Here is an 18011-nt window from a genome sequence, read left to right as displayed (position 1 = left end):
GTGTGTGTGTGACCTACAGTATCTTATCTCCATAGTTAAAACATGGTCACAGACACACATAGCACTCTGACTTGGGGAGCTTTATCTTAGCTGCCAGACTCCCAGTACTCACGCACTACAAATCCTAATAAAAAGTAGTGGGTCATGGTTTTCTGATGAAAATATAGATCAAGGTTTGTCACATTTTAGCAGAGTGCTGCTTATTTTGTTGCTGCATCTGCATTGTTTTATTAGTAGTATGTTGTAGCTGTATTGTGTTAGTGCAAAGTTCATTTGAGTTGTTTGTCAGTTGTCTGTCTTTTATGGTCAAAGTGATACATGTCTTGTTTTTGTTTTAGAAATGTTACCATCTGTTTAGTTATGTTACTATACCTCCACTGAGGTTCAAGAAAAGGTTAACAACAAAGAATTTTTTTTGTTATAGTTTTTATTGATAAAATAAAACTGCACATGGACCATATCCATGCTGTTCTCTTTTGACTGATTGCATCTCCTCTTCTCCTTCAGGATCCCGTCTGCGCCAGGAGGACTCCCCACCCCGGATTGTGGAACACCCCTCTGACCTGATTGTCTCCAAAGGGGAGCCTGCCACTCTCAACTGTAAAGCAGAGGGGCGGCCAACCCCGACGGTGGAGTGGTACAAGGATGGAGAGCGGGTGGAAACGGACAAAGACGACTCACGTTCTCACCGCATGCTACTGCCCAGTGGCTCACTTTTCTTCCTTCGCATCGTTCATGGGCGACGGAGCAAACCAGATGAGGGAGCCTATGTCTGCGTGGCCCGGAACTACCTGGGAGAAGCTGTCAGCCGTAATGCATCTTTGGAAGTAGCATGTGAGTCAGGACTCTGTGTCCTCTTTCTTCTTAATTTCTCCCTTCTGCAGCTTTGCTGAAGCAATTTGCTCATATAATGTATTAATGCAGATGGCCGGATGAAGAATTGTTTTTATTTTGCTGCTTCTAGATGTGGGAAAGACTGGATTTACATTAAGCACCTTAAAACTAAGAGCTAATATTTGATATTTTGTCATCAGCAGCTATACAGTCTTTTTCTGTTTATAGATGGACAAATTGCAGTTGTCTGTACTGCAGGGTAAGCATATTGAAATTACACTATTATGCTATTTTAAGAGTTGATTTCCTCTGGCTTTGATTTTCCCTATTTACAAACACCGTAATGATTTCATGTAGGTCTGAATAGTTAAGCTCCAGTGCAATCTCATTATGTGTGACCTTGTCTGGTGGAATAATGAGTTGTACAGAATGAGTTTTTCAAACAATGACTTGAGATAAATTTGATATATTTTTACCTCAAGGGAGTTCTATTGAAGTTACCTGCAGACCTTTGAGTTGGACCTAAAGCTACTGTCAGACTATATGAGAGGGACATGATGGCATGGCATACCAGGGTCCCTCACGGGTGGGAGTGGGTTGAACATCAGGCACAGATCAAAGTCCTGATGGACATTTGACACAGGCCGTCTGGACTGTGTTGGTGAACACTGACAGGCAGAACCTGAGCTGTGGATCAAATTACCTTTGAAGATGAGCTCCTCCCGCCCCCAGCAGGATCAGACTGGGCTTCTTATGGAGGAGCTCCCAGGCACCTCAGCTGCTCAAAGGGTGGAGCAGGAAGTCTCCACTGTCCTTATGTTGTTTTAACTGGTAATACTTTTAGTAACATAGTTCCCTGTCAAGTTCTGCCTGTTTAATACTTTAATTTGCATGATTTGTCATGGAAAGGAGACTCTCGTATCGTGATAAATGATATGAACCTTTGGCATTTTATTTGAGTTATTTGCAAGGTCTCATTTTCCTTAATAAACATAAAACAAGCACAATTTTTAGCTAATTAAACATTTGACAACGTTTTGAACAGATAATGAAAAGGACCCTTATTTCTAAGGTGATTACAATGATCAGTGGTAGTAGGATGGGTAGTTGGTTTGTGCTCCTGGAGAAATGGACTGTGTGGTGGAGAGGAGGGGGTTGGTCTCTGTCTCTGATCCAAAGCTGGCCTTCCCGAGGGCCTTCCAGCTGCCCCCAGGTGCTAACTGCGTGACAACAGCTTGATCTATCGATCGCTGTAAGAGGGTTCTCCCATTCTAAATGAAAATTCATGAAAAATTGATGAAGTCTCTAGATTATTTTATTTTTCCGTTCTCATACTGTTTCTCGGCCTTTATTTTCAGTACTCTCTTTCTGTCGCTCATGTAATGTGGGTTGAGAAGCAGAGAGGACTGAGTAGACATATTGACTGCTTGAATGGCTTAAAGGTTGATGGGTGAGAGGTCAAGAGGCCAGGAGACAAGGGGATAAGGAAGAGTAAGAAAGGTGAAAAAATAAGAACACACACATAATGGGTATTACTAGTGATTCTAGATTTGAGAGAGAGGTTCAGGCCAAAGCCTCAGGCCACAGTCTAAGTAACCAAGGATATAGAGCTGCACCTTGTGCCTACCATTTTGACAAAAAAAGGCACAATATCAGCATCAGACAAAATACCGTACTTACCAAACAACTGTATATACTGTATACCCAAATACTTTGCTGTGAAAAAACACCTTTTTTGTGAACTCCCCTGTTGCCTTGGGGTAATTTCCTGATCACTTTGCATGCACCAAATTGGAGGTCTGAACAACTGTGTGGCATCTTGGCATTTAAAAATCCCTCTACCTGCACTTCCTGGTTTGTTATTCATTTATTTATGTTGCGCACTAATATGCACAACCAGGGCCATCTTTGGGCATAGACGAAGTGGCCCCCCTTGCCACCAGTGGGCCCCAAATGGGAGGGAGAAAATTTTAAATGATTTAAAATTACTCCCCATCTACATTTAGCTGTTTGTCACAGTGATGTCAGACCAACCAGTTCCATTTCTAGGCAAACTGATATTGACACTACACTAGCTGATACAAGTGAGTTTATATTGACCTGACCTGACCTCACCTGACCTGAGACACTTTTAAGTGAAGAATGACAACAGTGTACGGACGTTGCTGTGCTATTGGTTCAAGTGTAGTTCAACAAGGACAGTTACTACATAATGAAATGAAAGTACAGTGAGATTTTATTAAAATGGAATAACTAATGCAAATTATTTTATTATTAAAAGATCAAAACCCTCAGAGGCACTTCAGTGCAAATGGAGGAAATGAGGTAAAAGAAATATTATGCACATAGAGTATTATATTAAGACAGTAATGACTTTTTACAACTTTAATGACAAGTAATTTAAAGGCTACTGAGGATGAATGTCCCAAAGCTGATCTGCCGGGTTGGTGTCTCAACCAATCAAGTGACTCGCCCAAGTCACCAGAATGGACAGAATTGGTGCAGCACAACACTGCCATCATGCTGTTGTCATTGTTTGAGTGCACCCTCTCTCTTGTTCTCTCTCGCTCCAGCTCTCCTAAATATAAAACAGCATTGGTCTGTACTAGTCTGTATTTTAATTGTAGTTAACAGACAAAATGGTAAATACTCAATAACAAAAATATTGAGTATTTATGAGTAAATTTATGAGTAAATACCCCTTAAGGAGAGGATCAGTCATATATATATAATATTCACTTAAGTGAGATATGACCGTCTGAAGTGTGTTTTCTCTGTTTATTTTTTGCTTGTCCAGAACTGTCAGAAAGGAGGGAGGGCCGTTTTGTGGAGAGCTCCATGCCTGGTTTGTTTTGGGCCCTGGGCTTTCTTGGCTTTCTCTTTCAGCCTGGTCTTCAGGGGGGCTTGGGGGCAGCAGAAGGGGGTTGCTAAATCCCACTGCATTGGCTTACAGCAGTGATTAGCTTTATCAGGTCCTGACATCCGTCTGGTGATTGTAAAGCCAAAGCTTATCGCACAAGAAAAAGCTGTATTTAAATCTATATCCATGTTCAACTGGGTTTGTGTTTATGATATGCCTTGCACACCCCCTCTGTCCCTCGATCGTACTGAACGCACCTTTGCCCCCCATCCATTCACGAGTGGTTGAGCAGGACCCTGGTGAGATAATTGAATTGCAGCTCTGAAACAGATTGAACTCAGTGTCCACTGAGCAGAGCCTCACTGCTGCATGCTGGACATCAAGCTGGGCAGCACTCACCCCTCTCTCTGCTTGAGTAGGAAAGGTGGAGTGAAGAGGAAGGGGGGGGGGGGGGGCTCTGAGAGGTGTATCTGCATTATTAATGTGGGCCAGATTGGGGGGACTTTACATGTCTCTTTTATATGTTCCACGTTGAACACACATTGTTCACAATTTCATGGACGAGAACATGTACTGCCTGATGTTGTCTAAGTCCATGGTGCATGCGCAGATTGTGTGGATAATGATTTAACAACACTGCAAGAGATTTCTTTGTAGCGGTTCGCTGTCCTGCACTTCACAAGAAAGAACTTGTCAACATGCTGCTTAGAGGGCATCAGAGCAGTCTGCCCTGTAATCTTCTTCTTCTTCTCATGCTCTCCAAAACTGATTGCAGGCCAGCTCCTTGGGATGGATATGCTGCATATACGATGTGCCCCCTTTTCTCTTTTCAGAATAAACTAGGTCAATGAGCAGGTTCATAAATCATTTTGAAGCCTGTGTCAGAAATGCTAGCTGCAGCCAGTGCTGAATAAATTGCTAGCATTGCGGATATCTGTGTATATGTAAGTGTGACAAGGCACACCTGGGGCGATAGGATCCCAAGGAAAATGTTAATTGGCCCCATCTTTTCAGGTGGACAGGCAGCACACATACACTGTGCTCCAGATACAAGCATGTAGGGTGAACAGTTGCACTTTTAATTTAGTCTGACATGTTTGCGGTTGCATGTGTATTAAATGTGTGTTATCATCTCTTGGGAAAGGCAACTCAAATGAATGAAAACACAGAATTTTGGGGTGTAGATCTGTATCCCTTGCTGCTTCGTTCAGTTTGCAACCTTTAAAAATGCAAATGACGCAGAAACGAAACAGATGTCTTTGGTTGGTTCTAAATGCTGCTTGGACTGGGATTGGATGACTTTTAAAAAGGTCCTTTGATATCATCTAATGTACCACTTCTGCAATTAAGTGAATCGTTAGGTAGCATTTGGTGCTCGTACAACAAGGTAATTAGCAGGAAAATAGAGTTGGGAGAGGTGTGAGTGGTGAAGAGAGGAGGAGGGTACCAAGCTGTTCCTGTTGTGTCCAGCATGAGGGGAAGCTAATAAAGGGACAGGCCAGGAGGAGTTGGCCAGGTGGGGAGTCAGGCTGAGCTGTACTGCAGAGACTTTCACAAGCTCATCTGGACTCATTATTCTGTTTCAGAAATGAGAAAATGGAGTGATAAGTGCACACAAACAACACACACACACAAAGCATACACAAACATCTGCCCTCACATTTGTATCAACCCCGGTAGGCTGAGGTTTAATCTGCGCTGAAGTCCTTGAGAAGTAATGAAGGGTAATGAAGGAAGCAGCAACAATGCAACCATTACAGCATATTAATGTTGCATGCTGCAGATAGCAAATAAAACAAAACCTGAGCACATTCTAAATTGTGTATAATTATGATTGACTCGCCGCTTTATGTTTTGATATCAAGAAAAAAAAATGAGAATTATTCATTGTTGCAGTGCTATATTTCTGGTTTAAGATGTTCAGTGCAGAAAGCAGTGGTTACATGGCAGAGGACTATAGACAGACTTCAAATAGCTTGAGTTGAATTTCTCAATTTTCCGCATTAAAACATTTTACATGATGTTAGCTGTAACTCTTGCATTGCTTACAGTGCATCACCCAAGCAAGAGCTATGGGAAGTAATTCGTCTCGTCAGCAAAAACATCTAGTTGGCTACATCACTCTTATCGGTACGTTCACATAGCACAGATTCACTAGTCAATTAGGTTATGTGAAGTTTGCAAACAGACGTGAAGACAATAAATACCACTATCTCTACAATTTACCTGAAAAGTAGATTATGGACGACTTGAGGATCAATCGCGATCTAAACTTGTCCGATCACCCAACTCTGGTATAGTAGAAAAGATGAGTGTGTTGTTCTGTGATAAGAGTGATGGTGAGAGCAGGCAAGGGTGTAAGAAATATCTTCCCCTGATAAACTGTGAGAGAGGAAAACCCTCTGATTAAATGTGTCAGCTATGTGTCTGTGCTGCTGGAGTTTGCTGACCTCTGTAAAGAGGTGTTGTTATCTATGGGGATTTACTCACACCATTCCCATGTTCACACGCACACAATTCTCACCAGTCTTATACACCAGCATACAGATTGCTCTCTTTTGTTTATCAGCTGCAGATGGCCACAGTAAATGAGGAGTCTCGCTACCACCCGCAACAGAGAATGGCCTGCAGAAACGGAACAGAAATTTTGAAGTTTCACAGGGAGATAAATCATAGGGATACACTGCAGTCACTAGCGGCACTCTGACCTTTCACTGTCACACACAAACTAGCACATTCACACACATGATATGTCCTGAGACTGCGTTTTTGCTATCCTCAGCGGGCCTTGTGTCCCAGCTCTGACCTCCACAACTTCGCCAAGGGAAATAGACTTTTCATTTTACCTTCATACCTTCAACGGATGCAGGTGTAGTGCTGAAGATGGGAAATACAGCACACCTCGACCACGGTGCTCTATGGCTGAATAATGACAGCGATAATGTAGTTGTGCAGCTTGTGCTGAGGGCAAAGATGAAAAGTGTAATGAGAAGATGCAGGAAGATGACAAAGTATGGATGACCTTTGACCTTTTTTCTCAAACCTTTCTCCCTTTTTTCTTCATTCTCCACCACTGTGTCACCTTTGAGTGTATAAACTAGATTGAACAAGTGTGGTGCTCAGTCATGGATGGCACTGCTCGTCAGCCGAGGAGTGAGCCGTCAAACAGAGAATGCTGAGCCAGCCACTTCTCACGCCCATTAGTGCCCGGCAAGATGAAGCACCCGTCTCACTGGGTTTTGTTCTGTTTCTTTTATACACCCTACTCTCGTTCCTTCACTCTCTCTTTAGAGTGACACTGTTATTGATGGCCTCTCCACTCTGACAATGCGGCGCTATTGCTTTGTCTCTCCTGCCTGCCCGTGTTCTGCTTCCTCTCCTCATTTCCCTTGTTCCCTCCACCCATGTCTGATCACCCATGCTTCACTCCACACTGACTGAAAAATAAATCTCTGCATTAACATTGGGTCCCTAAATTGTACAAGGTTGGCAGCATTGTTGTAAAAAGGTAAGCATCTTCAGACAGATGTGTTGTATATAATATACTTACTCTGCCTTGCCATTTCTCACATTCTCATCAGATAGTTTTGGAAGTAGACTGAGCTGTAAATTATTGAAATCTGTCTGCAGGCTGATTATTGATCAGCCTGAAAACACAGACATGCTCAGAGGCTCCTGCTTTCATGGGCAGATTGCACTTTGATTTCTGGTTTAATATCGACTCATGGCTATAATTTATTCAAGCCCTGTGTAGTTTGCAGTAAGCAGATTTATTTTGATGATCATCAAAGTATCTTTCGGAATATAGACTAATTCATCAGTCTATTAATCTGTTCTTCAGGCTGTGTGTAGATAACCTAACACATGATGTTCCATCTCCAAGTCCAAACTGTTGCCCAGGTGTGATATTTACCAGCATTTAGATGAAAATGTCTGATACCACTCTATTTGCTGTCAAGTGGGCAAAGGGGCAAGTGAGTGATAATAATATTAATCGAAAAATGTGACCTCACTGAAATCCCTGTAGACCACTGCATTCTGAGGGTGGCGTGCCATTGGGTCCAGCTAGGATTGGATCCTCTGACCCCTGGAGAACCCTTTGGCCTCTCCTATCCACCCCAGATCTCTGTCAAACCATAATTCCTTAACCCGGAGCTCCCCTCCAATGAATGTGTCCCTGTAGTGACTGACCTCCCCCACCCACCCACCTTCCTCTCTCTCTCTCTCTCTCTCTCGCTCTCTGTCTCTCTCTCTCTGAGACCCTCTGAGACTGCCAGAAATGGTAATCCATCATATGGAGCTGGGAAGGAGGTGACAGGGTGGAAGGCTGAAGTTCAGGCACAAGCTGATATGGGTTTGAATTGAATGTCGTTGAAATTGATTCACCCTCTGGTGTGTGGAATGGTTTGTTATTTCTACAGTGATGTTCTTGGTTCAAATGCCCCCTATTTCTTTTGTTACTTTCACACATACCCTTAAACAGACATTCATTCACACGCATACATGCCTTTGTGCAACACCCAAGTGTGCACAGTGATGCTGAGGATTGATCTTGTGCAAGGGTCAGGAACTTAGTCGAACCCGCGATTTAGCCTGTTTATTCTGGGTTACGACTGTCACGCTGCACACTGGCACTCTGATGGATGTACCTTTGTCAGAAGCTGTTGTGCAAATTGGCACACAAGTACAAAATACATACTTGCATACATACTGCACAAGCACAGATAAAATGCTTAAGGTAAAATGGCTTTAGGGGCTGTTTTCTTAGTTGCGCAAACATTGAGAAGTAGCCCCTTGGGAATACAGGAGACATGGAGTTTCAGCTTCATTAGATTCTCAACTGAACTGTGTGGATGGAGAGGAAGTAGGGAACTGGGGGTAAGGGAGGAGGGGTATACATGGGACACAATATACCAAACTGGTCTTACAAAGTCGAGAGGTTATAGTGTACAATTTTGCCAGCCTTATTGGTTTAAAAAGTTAGTTTCTTTATCTGCTGTCCCTTAAACTGTTACTAGGCTTCGCTTGGGCCACAGCAGAGTTATTGGGGGTCCGGGTGTGTTATGACTTGGTGATCTCTCGATGGCGTAGACAGATATTGTGTTTGGCTTGGATTACATTTGCTGTAAGGGACACCTACGAGCCACCAGAGCCCTCAACAGCTGCAGACCAGAGTTGAAACCTGATCATGTAGTCCCTGCTGTCTCCCTCTCCATCGCCCACCCTCTATCACTTTCTTTCGTCTTTGCACTTTTTGACTCCCTCCCTCTCTCATTTCCTTTCCTGCTGTTTGAAAGTGATACTCAAAGCATTTTGGTCATTTTAAAAAGTGAAGGGAGACAAGATCAAATGTTTCAGAATGTGATTTGTAAGACAGCTGTGGTTCCATTCCGTTTTATAGCCTGACCTTTACATGACTGCGCCGCTGCATCCATTGGGTATATCAGTAGAGGAAGTTGGGTGGCTGCTGTGTCTAGTTGAAGGTGACCTTGGGTGTTGCAGAGTTAATGGCTTCTCATTTCAATGTGGAGTGTGTCCTAACTGCTGCCTCTGCCTGCTGAACTGCTCTGGGATCAGTACCAGGCTTGGCTGAGGTGAAGGAGGGGACACAGAATGATGCTGTTCATTCAGCAGCCACCAGCTCATTGAAGGAGTCATCGCATCGCAAAAAATCATTGTAAGTTTTCATCTTTAGAGCCAGCAAAGATGCATGATTTCATAGAATGGATCTGGCTACCTCAGTAATGTGTAATGCAGTGTGACCAGGTGCAGTGAGATGACATCACATGGTGAATGGGACTGGGCGCTGTGGTATGTATGGCCACCTGCTTCTGCAGCTGGGAGGATGATTAGCAGCTAGCCAGGCTGATTATTAACCAGCCAGACACTCATCCAGCCAAACGGACAGACAGAATGGGACACTGACAGACATTACACATTGCCGGATGTGAGCCTGCACATTGGTTGGCACAGTAACGCCCAGACAGACTCACCCAGACCACTTAAGCACTAGCATGGCCAAAGGCCAACTGAATAGAAATCAGAACATCCTTTTCAGATGCTAAGCATAATCTTATCTCAGTGCCTTTTACTGCTTGCGTTCATGCTCGACACTGTCCCGGCAAAGCTATTAACAAAAACGCAGGTGCCTCCAGTGTTTGCATGTGTTTAGAAAGGTGTATGGTCAGTTGTCTGTATGTTTCTCTTTGCTTGATATGTTGATAAGAAACTCATAAAGGATAGTATTTGGGTAGATACTGCTTGAGTAAAATTTGAACAAATCTGTTATTGTTAGCATATTTCCAGTGTTGACGCACTCCAAACTCAGTAATTCCACAGACAGTACCCACCACCCTGTGCAACCGAAAGGAAGGCACTGAATCATCTTAAATGTGGCTGTAATTGTAGGAATTTGTTTTGGATCCGCCAGCATCTTCCTATTCCACAGGAAATGAAATCTAACGACACTGAGTGATCACCAAGGGGTGCGTGGCTAACTGATGAGAGCGCTCATTTGACTCCACCGATCTTTAAAAGCCATTAACGCTCTCCTGTTTCATGCACAAATTAGACCTCCACACACAAAGGCACAGTGGCACAGCAGCACGTAGATGTTTGGAACTCACATACAAGACAGACACATATGCACAGAGTATCCACCCACTCCACACACACACACACACACACACACACACTCACTTTGTAACAGACTCCAAACGCCCTTTTTTTCATCCAACTTGCATGATGAACATTTGCCCATTTGAAGTCTAAATGGCACAGTAAGGGAAAAATGAACCCCAAGACACCATGTAGCAGTGGAGCTGAAAAGAACAGCTTAATTGGCCAACATAAGCCATGCCCAGGCTTTAGCTGTGAAATTTACATGTTGGCTTTTTTTCTGTCTCTCTTTTAAAGGTTCCTGTGGTGTTCATGTGGAAGAGATGCATGAATTACAGCTCTAACACTTCATGAATATCGATTTAGCTCCTGTTGCCGTGCGGGAGGTTATGGAAAACCATATTATTCAAAACATGTTGAGTGGTATACATCTGCAATTAGTCTGTTGTTAGTCTATGTAATTAATATGTTATTAGCTTAATTGCCTGCTTTTAAAAATTAACTCTCTGTCACACAGAAACTCATTCTGTGAAACACATTCTGAACATTCAAAATGAACAATGATTTCAAAAACATTGTTAATTGTTTACATGATCAATAATCTCATTTAAAGTGTTACAAATCAGGATAAGGTAAAGTGCTCTTCTTATCAGGTTCTCACTCTCCAAGCAGGAAGGAGTTGTCCACATGATTTAGGTCCATTCAGGGGTACAGGGGTTGATAGGCCAGATATACCTCTGAGTCGAGATAGGCTGACCTTTGGCCACCTCTGGATGTGACCTCTGACTGACCATCGATTGACCATCATCTGACCCCATGGCTTGAAAACAGAGCTGCATCCGGGTCCATTTGGCAGTCAGGAGTGCATCTCTAGCGTGCACTGCTAATACAGTTACTCTGGTGTTATTGGGAGATGTATGAAAGGAGAAATAGCCCAGGAAGGCCAGGTTATTCCTGTGTCAGAGGAAGAAAAGTACAGATAATGCAATTACAGCCAAAGGGATATGAGCATCTGTCAGCCTATTTATTCTTATAGTGCTCAAGCTCTGTTGTTAATGCAGTGGCCTCAAAACTACATTGCCACCGGATTCAACTCATTACCCACTTAATGACAAATTGAGTTCAAATTGGTAGTCTGACATCTATAGACCTTGACCCCCTTTATATGTCTTTTTATTTATTTACTTTTATTTGCATTGTAAGACATTTTATGAGACACAACCTTGCACAATCTCTCTACGTTTGCTGAGTGCTAGACCAGTTCTATCTCTCCTCAGCATCTTTCTGCTTTCCAACCCCCCATCCCTTCCTTACCCCCTAAATTGCTGCTCCCTGACTGGCTATAGATGATAACAATTTCAGTCCAGAAGCCAAAACGCCCATCTCCATCCCCCTTCTCACTATGAAAAATCAGATGGCAACCTGGTGACTGACTGCTAATGAAATTAGCAGAATTTCTCTTAGACCTTAATAAGTAACTTGACTCGATAAGGGATGCTGATGAGGGCAGGAGACAGCAGTGTGATTGGGAAGAAAAAAAGACCTGCATATATCATTCATCTCAAAATCACTCAACTAGGGTGCTGATTGTCATAAATATTCTTGGACCTTCAATTTTCACCCACACGCCCCACCCCCAGCTCGTGCTGCAAGAGCATCTCACCTCTTCTGACTGCGTCCATGTGCCAGCAACACCACCCTCAGTCCTCTCTCTCTCTTTCTCTCTCTCTCTCTCTCTCTCTCTCTCTCTCTCTCTCTCTCTCTCTCTCTCTCTCTCTCTCTCTCTCTGTCTCTTTTCTCACACTCAGCAGGGGGATGGTTGGCCCAAGAACATGGCATCATTAACTTTCTTGAGTGGCAGACGTTAGACGTGCAGAGGGCTGTCCTGTCCCACCCCCTGCTGGGTGTCCCTCAACCCCCATCAGTCCTTCCTGTCATTCTCCTTCTCTGTGTTTCTTGCATCTTCTCCCACAAGCAGCCATCCACAGATATACACTTGATGCTTAGTCAAGGGTGAATGAGAGGATGCAACCCAATTTCACCATTATTGTGTGCCATATTATTGTTGATGTTCATGTGCTTAGTTTGTATTATATTTATTTAGGTGTGTGTGTGTTAGGGGTAGTTTTCTCCACTTTCATATAACTGTATAACTATAGAACTGTTGTGACTCTAGCTCTTTATAGAAGTGTGGACCGTCCACTACCACACAGTGTCAGGAGTATTTGTTGTTACCACCAGCGTGCCACGTGCTGGTCAACTCCCTGCGGCGCAACGCCCTGTCTCATTAATCATTAGTCCTGTGCTGGAGCCTCTACAACCCTCAACCTGGTGGCCTACCACCTCCCCTCATGTATACTGGGAAAGCTCTGCGCCATTATCTGCTCACAAGAACAAGGCAACACAACAATGACAGCTGCCAGTGGTCATCTGATCCAACCCCCCTTTTCAGTTGAAATTCCTCATTTCACATGTCCCCCACCCCGTGTTTTGGCTTCCTCTCTTCTCGGGTTCACAAGTTTTGGACTGCTTGTGCAAAGGTCAGTGGATTTGCTAGGTCGTCACGGCAACTCTCAACAACATCAGATGTCAAGAGAGCTGGCTGACCATGACGAAGGCAGGCAAAGAGCTCAGCTTGGCCAGCCACATCCTGCTGGAAAGCAGAGGAAGCAGGACAGAAGGGAAGAGAACAGTGTTTTTGTTAACATGCTTTCTCCCGCTTCCTTGGCTTCAGCTGGTGTGTGGAGTGCTGAGAGCTGTGGCAAACGGGTATTTAAGCTTTCATGGGGGAGTGTTGAGGGCTTGTTGGGGTCCAAGTCAGGCTTGTACTGTGGGGTGCTGGGATTCAGAACGGTGCTGTGGTCTAGTTGTGTCATGAGCATGTAGCTGAGCTGTCACTTGTCTCTAATTGGCTTAGATCAGCCCACAAGAGGCTCAAAGCTCACTGACCCACCCTTTCTCTCTTTCGCCATGTCTCTCTCTTTACCCCTCTCTCATTAGCTTTTGTTCCTCCGCCAAGCTGAGACAATGGTCTCCACATGGTCCCCTCCATCGGACCGTCTGATCCAAAATCTCTCACTCTCTCCTTCCAGCAGGCCTGTCACTTTCTCCGCCCGCATGTGTGTCCTCTTATGGGACTAAATCCTGCAAAGAGGAACCTACTAGAATGATGCAAGAGGATACACAGGGCAGTTTGATTTAAACATGATTGGAGACCTGATTGATCTGTGCCCCGGGGTCGACACAGGGTCAATACGTGGACTGATGATAACATGGTTCATCTAAGTGCAGAAACCTACCGTGGCTCTTTCACATGCCTTTACACTTCAAATCAATCCAAACAACAATTCGTGTCAGTCGTCTCCACCATTAAAGATGTATCCCTACACATATTTCACCAGTGCAGCAATCTGTCTGCTTTTCTGAATCCTGCCAAGGGTTCAAGGAATGACCCTCTCTTGTGCATCGCTGATGATGTTCTAATTGGATGGGGTGACCTTTCTTCACTGTAATTTTGAAGCGCACTTGGTCCTTGGGGGTGGGAACAGATTAAAAAACAGCAGGGGTGGGCTGATTGATGTGTGCTGTGGTTGTGGATGGACAGTGACAGGTAGGGGGACAGTAACATATGAGTCCACAGCTGTTGAATGGGAAGGGACATACAGACTGATAGATGAGAGGCGGCAACATCCAGGCTGATTTCTGGCACATTATCCCTTGCAAAGGTTATGTATGCTATAGTTAAGTGGCAGGTGAGGTTGATTGTTTGGTTTCTGTATACATAAGGGGTGTTATAATTTGAATGTATTAATATGCTGTCACATCACAATATTAAAGATAGTGCAACATGTTATATTAAGTATTTACACCATGACTATGTGCATCAGGAACACAAACAGCAAAATGAAAGTAAGATTTAAAGTTAGTTCCCAACAATAGAGCAACTTTGGTGCAGAAGTGGTTTAAAACATTAAACATAGTGTAATCTAATCTATGTAATATAATTTAAGTACATTCATTCATTTTGAGCTTAATTAATTATTGAATCACAAATTTGTGTCTTTGTAATTAATCAGAAAAATGAGTGGCAAAGTAGAGAAAAAATACAAACCTCAGTTTTCACAAGTTGGGAATAGCAGGGGTAAATGGATCAATGAGCCACCATCAGGCCGGATATATGGAGAAATGAAAATGCCTCACCCTCAGATATATTAACTAAAGTATGTTAATATTTGTATATATTGTATTATAATGTGTGCATATTGTTGTCAAAATAATATCCTGCTATATCATACAAATTTGGTAAATATAAATACACTGTAGATAAATATTTGTCATATAAATACAATAGGTGGCTATGTGTGTTTGTGAGCTTCTGTATGTTTATCCTTGATTTTGGCTTTTATTTTGCTTTGCATTCATATACAGCACTGGCACTGTACTCACAAAGCTCCCAGCATATATTTATTTATTTCTGTCAATATGAAATTTGCTTTGCTTTTCTTTGTAGCCAGAATGAGTTGAAGTGTGGTGAATGGGTTGTTTTGGTGCATTGACTGGTGGATCCTATTTTGACAGTGTATGAAGGTGGAACTAATTCCTGCATATTTATTTGGCTTGGTCTAAGCAAGCTAAGCACTAACCCTACTTAATATTCCAGGGCATGCTAACAGAAACTATTGGTGATAGCAAAACAGGCTCAAACAGCCTTTGGAAGATTTTGAGTAGAAAAATTCAGAATGTCAAAGTAATTTATTTCCTTTTAAATGAGCATGAATGCATTTGTCACTTTAAGGCCCTAAGATTTGCTTTTTCAGCTGTCTTTTGTTATTTTATGTCATTTAGTCCAGAGCTCATATCTGAAAGCTGTGCTAAAATACTGCCTCAATGTTGCAGTTGGATGGATTCATCAGCTTGTGTAAATTATTGTCAAAAACTTTGCCTGCTGAATTCACTTGCACTGCTCAGTGTAGATGCCTGGTTTCAATATAAATTAGTTGTTGCATCTAAGTGTTTCAGTGTATGTACAATATATACGGTCTGTGTGCTACAGCAAGTACTTCTTAAATGATAGATATCTCCTCTTGTCATATTGATTCTAAAACACAGGTCTTCATGCAACTCACACTGATAGAGCCAAATAAACACCAAACCTCAGGTAAAACTCTTTATCTCTATTCTCCCTGCATCTCATCCAATGTGGACTGAAAAGGGTAAAAAGATAAAAAAAAAAAAAATACAGGGGGAGGAAAGAGAGCCTCATTCCTTTCCCCCAACCTCCACCAGACTAGGGGTGCTTTTGTTGTGAACTGCATCTGAAAAGATCAGCCTTAACAACCTAAGCAAATATCCATGAAAAGCTTGTGAAGGGAGGGCCTTGAACCTTCTGTTGAACAGGTGTGTTTTACTGCACTGTATTTGTCCTTTGGTCTCTAATGCTCTGCAGTCCCTCATTGTGTGTGTGTGAGTGTGTGTGTATCTGTGTATTTCTTCGTGGCTGAAGCTCCACTGTAGCGGTGAGCCAGTCCCAGCAGGAGGGCCGCAGTCAACCCTGCGCTGTGTGAGAGCCGCGGGGAGCGGGCTAACGAGGTGTCCAGGCAGCTGACGGCTTTGTCCTGCCGCCTGTGAGTGGCCATGGCACAAAGCGTGTCCTGCAGAGAGTCCTGTCTGTTCTTTGTGTCTGCCTTTCTCCTCTTCCCAGCACTCTGGGCTACAAAAGGAAGCTGTGCGAGGCAGCATTGTGGCATCAGGTGGACGAGGCACTGTGCCTGTCTTCCCATTTCCCTCCTCCCATCCGTTCCTTCACCACAAAAAAGCATGCACTACTAGAGTCTTGGATGGCTGTGAATGTGTGTCTCATGCAGTCTATAGACCCCTGCCCTATTTTCACTGAAGATTTGTCAAATAACTATCACAAAATTCCTAATCCTTTGTTCTTGTTCAATCTTGCCTTTCTTTTCTCTCCTTTTCTGTCATATTCTGCTGAGGTCAGAGATGATCCAGAGGACAGGCGGTTCCCCTCATGTGTTTGCTGCTTGTATTTACTCAGTCTCCGATGTTCCTTTCTTTGCTCTCCTCTCTAATTTATAAACTGCTACACTTGAGTGGGCATAGCACTTATTAAAACCAGCACATTGCCTCTGTTTGTCCTGGCCTTTCCTACTCCACAGGAAGCTCATCGAGAGCCCACACTAGTTAATGCCACTGGAGGGGGTGAGCAAGAACCGTGGACACCTCTGTGGATCCTCTGCCCACTGTAGGGAGAGGTTTGACACATCTTTTAAAAGGCCAAAGTCATTTGTCTTTGTTGTTTTCTGTCTCCCAGGGATTGTTTAGGGTGAAAAAGACAGCAAGGGAGATAAAGACTGAAAGGGGAGTAAGAGCCAGCAAGAACACACAGGAATCTCTTTGTAGATAGTGTGATGCTTCTCATCTGGGCCATTGTACTGAAAGCATCTGTGCCTTATTTGATTATCAAAGTTTAAAACATTAGATGCGAAATCTGAACAGGTTTAGCATTAATGATGCATGTTTATATTTTTAAATAGCTCACCTTTTAACATTCTTTAGTGCTATAAATCAAACTTACCAAGACCATATGTAAGTACAGCCCTGTAAATCTCCATCAATATTTAATCATCTGGACAGCAGGTCTGAATAATGTTCTTAGGATTTATGGCACCTCAGAACAAAGACTCTGAGCTTTGATCCTTCAACCTGTGTTTCAGCCTCATCCAGTGGTCAGAGATGCTGTGATTGCTCTGGTGAGTCAGCATCATGAGCTGAATATCCATTTGGAAGCCAGGCGTGCTCCAGTCATGTAGAAGCAGACACCAGTTCTAACAAAGAATCCGAACCACAGGCATCAAACAGTGTGTTCACTTTCACAGCACAGGATCACTGCCATGTTTTATATGTGTATACCACTTGCTGCGCTCACCCACAGTGTTTCCATATTGTTAAAGTAATCGGATTTAAAACAGGGAAACACAGGGACAGACAACCAAGAGAGAACCACAAAAATCACAGAAAGGTTAAGATGGAATCCCAGAGGACTACAAATCCCTTCTCTGAAATCTCATTGTTTAGAAACCGTGAAACCGGATCCCTGTAACAAGTCTCTGATCGGTGGAGACCCGACCCAAAGGACTCAATTAGACCAGAACAGCCCTTTCTGACCAGCCCTTTATTTTGCCTTCTTCCTCCACCCAGCATGCTACTACTACTGCAGTGGAGCTGTCTAATGCCCCAGACTGGGAGCCCAGCCATACAGCACTCTGAGCAATCACATTGCTCAGCCTTTGACCCTCTCATTACACACCAACAACATAAATCCACACTGAGTTTTGTGCACGCATGCATGCATGCGTGTGTTGCGTCTCAGTAAACCTGTGGCACTCCCCTTGACTTAGTGTTTTAATTGGCAGCACGGGTACGGGAAACATATATTTAAAACACTGGCAGAAAATAGCAGTTAGTGAAACATCCCTGCAGTCGGAGGCAGTAATCCAGAATTTAATTTCAGTCATTTTGCCCTCTTTCACTTATGATTAGAGTGAATTATGATAATTTCTTGATTATGGTTTTGCCCCTGCCTGTGAGCCTGAGGACACTCCTTGTCTGAGCTCAACAGAAGATGGCAATAGGGAGCATGTGCAACCCACTGAGTATGCAGTGTCAAACACTTCCTTTAAGATGC

The 18011-nt window shown here is 43.3% G+C and overlaps 1 protein-coding gene across 13 annotated transcripts in view; it reads left to right on the top strand.

The window, feature by feature from the left end:
- Window positions 1–18011, top strand: part of robo2 (roundabout, axon guidance receptor, homolog 2 (Drosophila)) — a 294014-nt gene that overhangs the window by 155040 nt on the left and 120963 nt on the right. For all 13 annotated transcript variants that reach the window (XM_046389577.1, XM_046389576.1, XM_046389565.1 and 10 more), the window contains one exon: window positions 508–834. In XM_046389577.1, the coding sequence (XP_046245533.1) occupies window positions 508–834 (327 nt within the window). The remainder of the gene's footprint in view (window positions 1–507; window positions 835–18011) is intronic.

This window comes from Scatophagus argus, chromosome 5 (assembly GCF_020382885.2).
Source record: "Scatophagus argus isolate fScaArg1 chromosome 5, fScaArg1.pri, whole genome shotgun sequence".
Taxonomy (NCBI): domain Eukaryota; kingdom Metazoa; phylum Chordata; class Actinopteri; family Scatophagidae; genus Scatophagus; species Scatophagus argus.
Note: the sequence above shows the minus strand (reverse complement) of the source record. Positions and strands in the feature narration are given on the sequence as shown.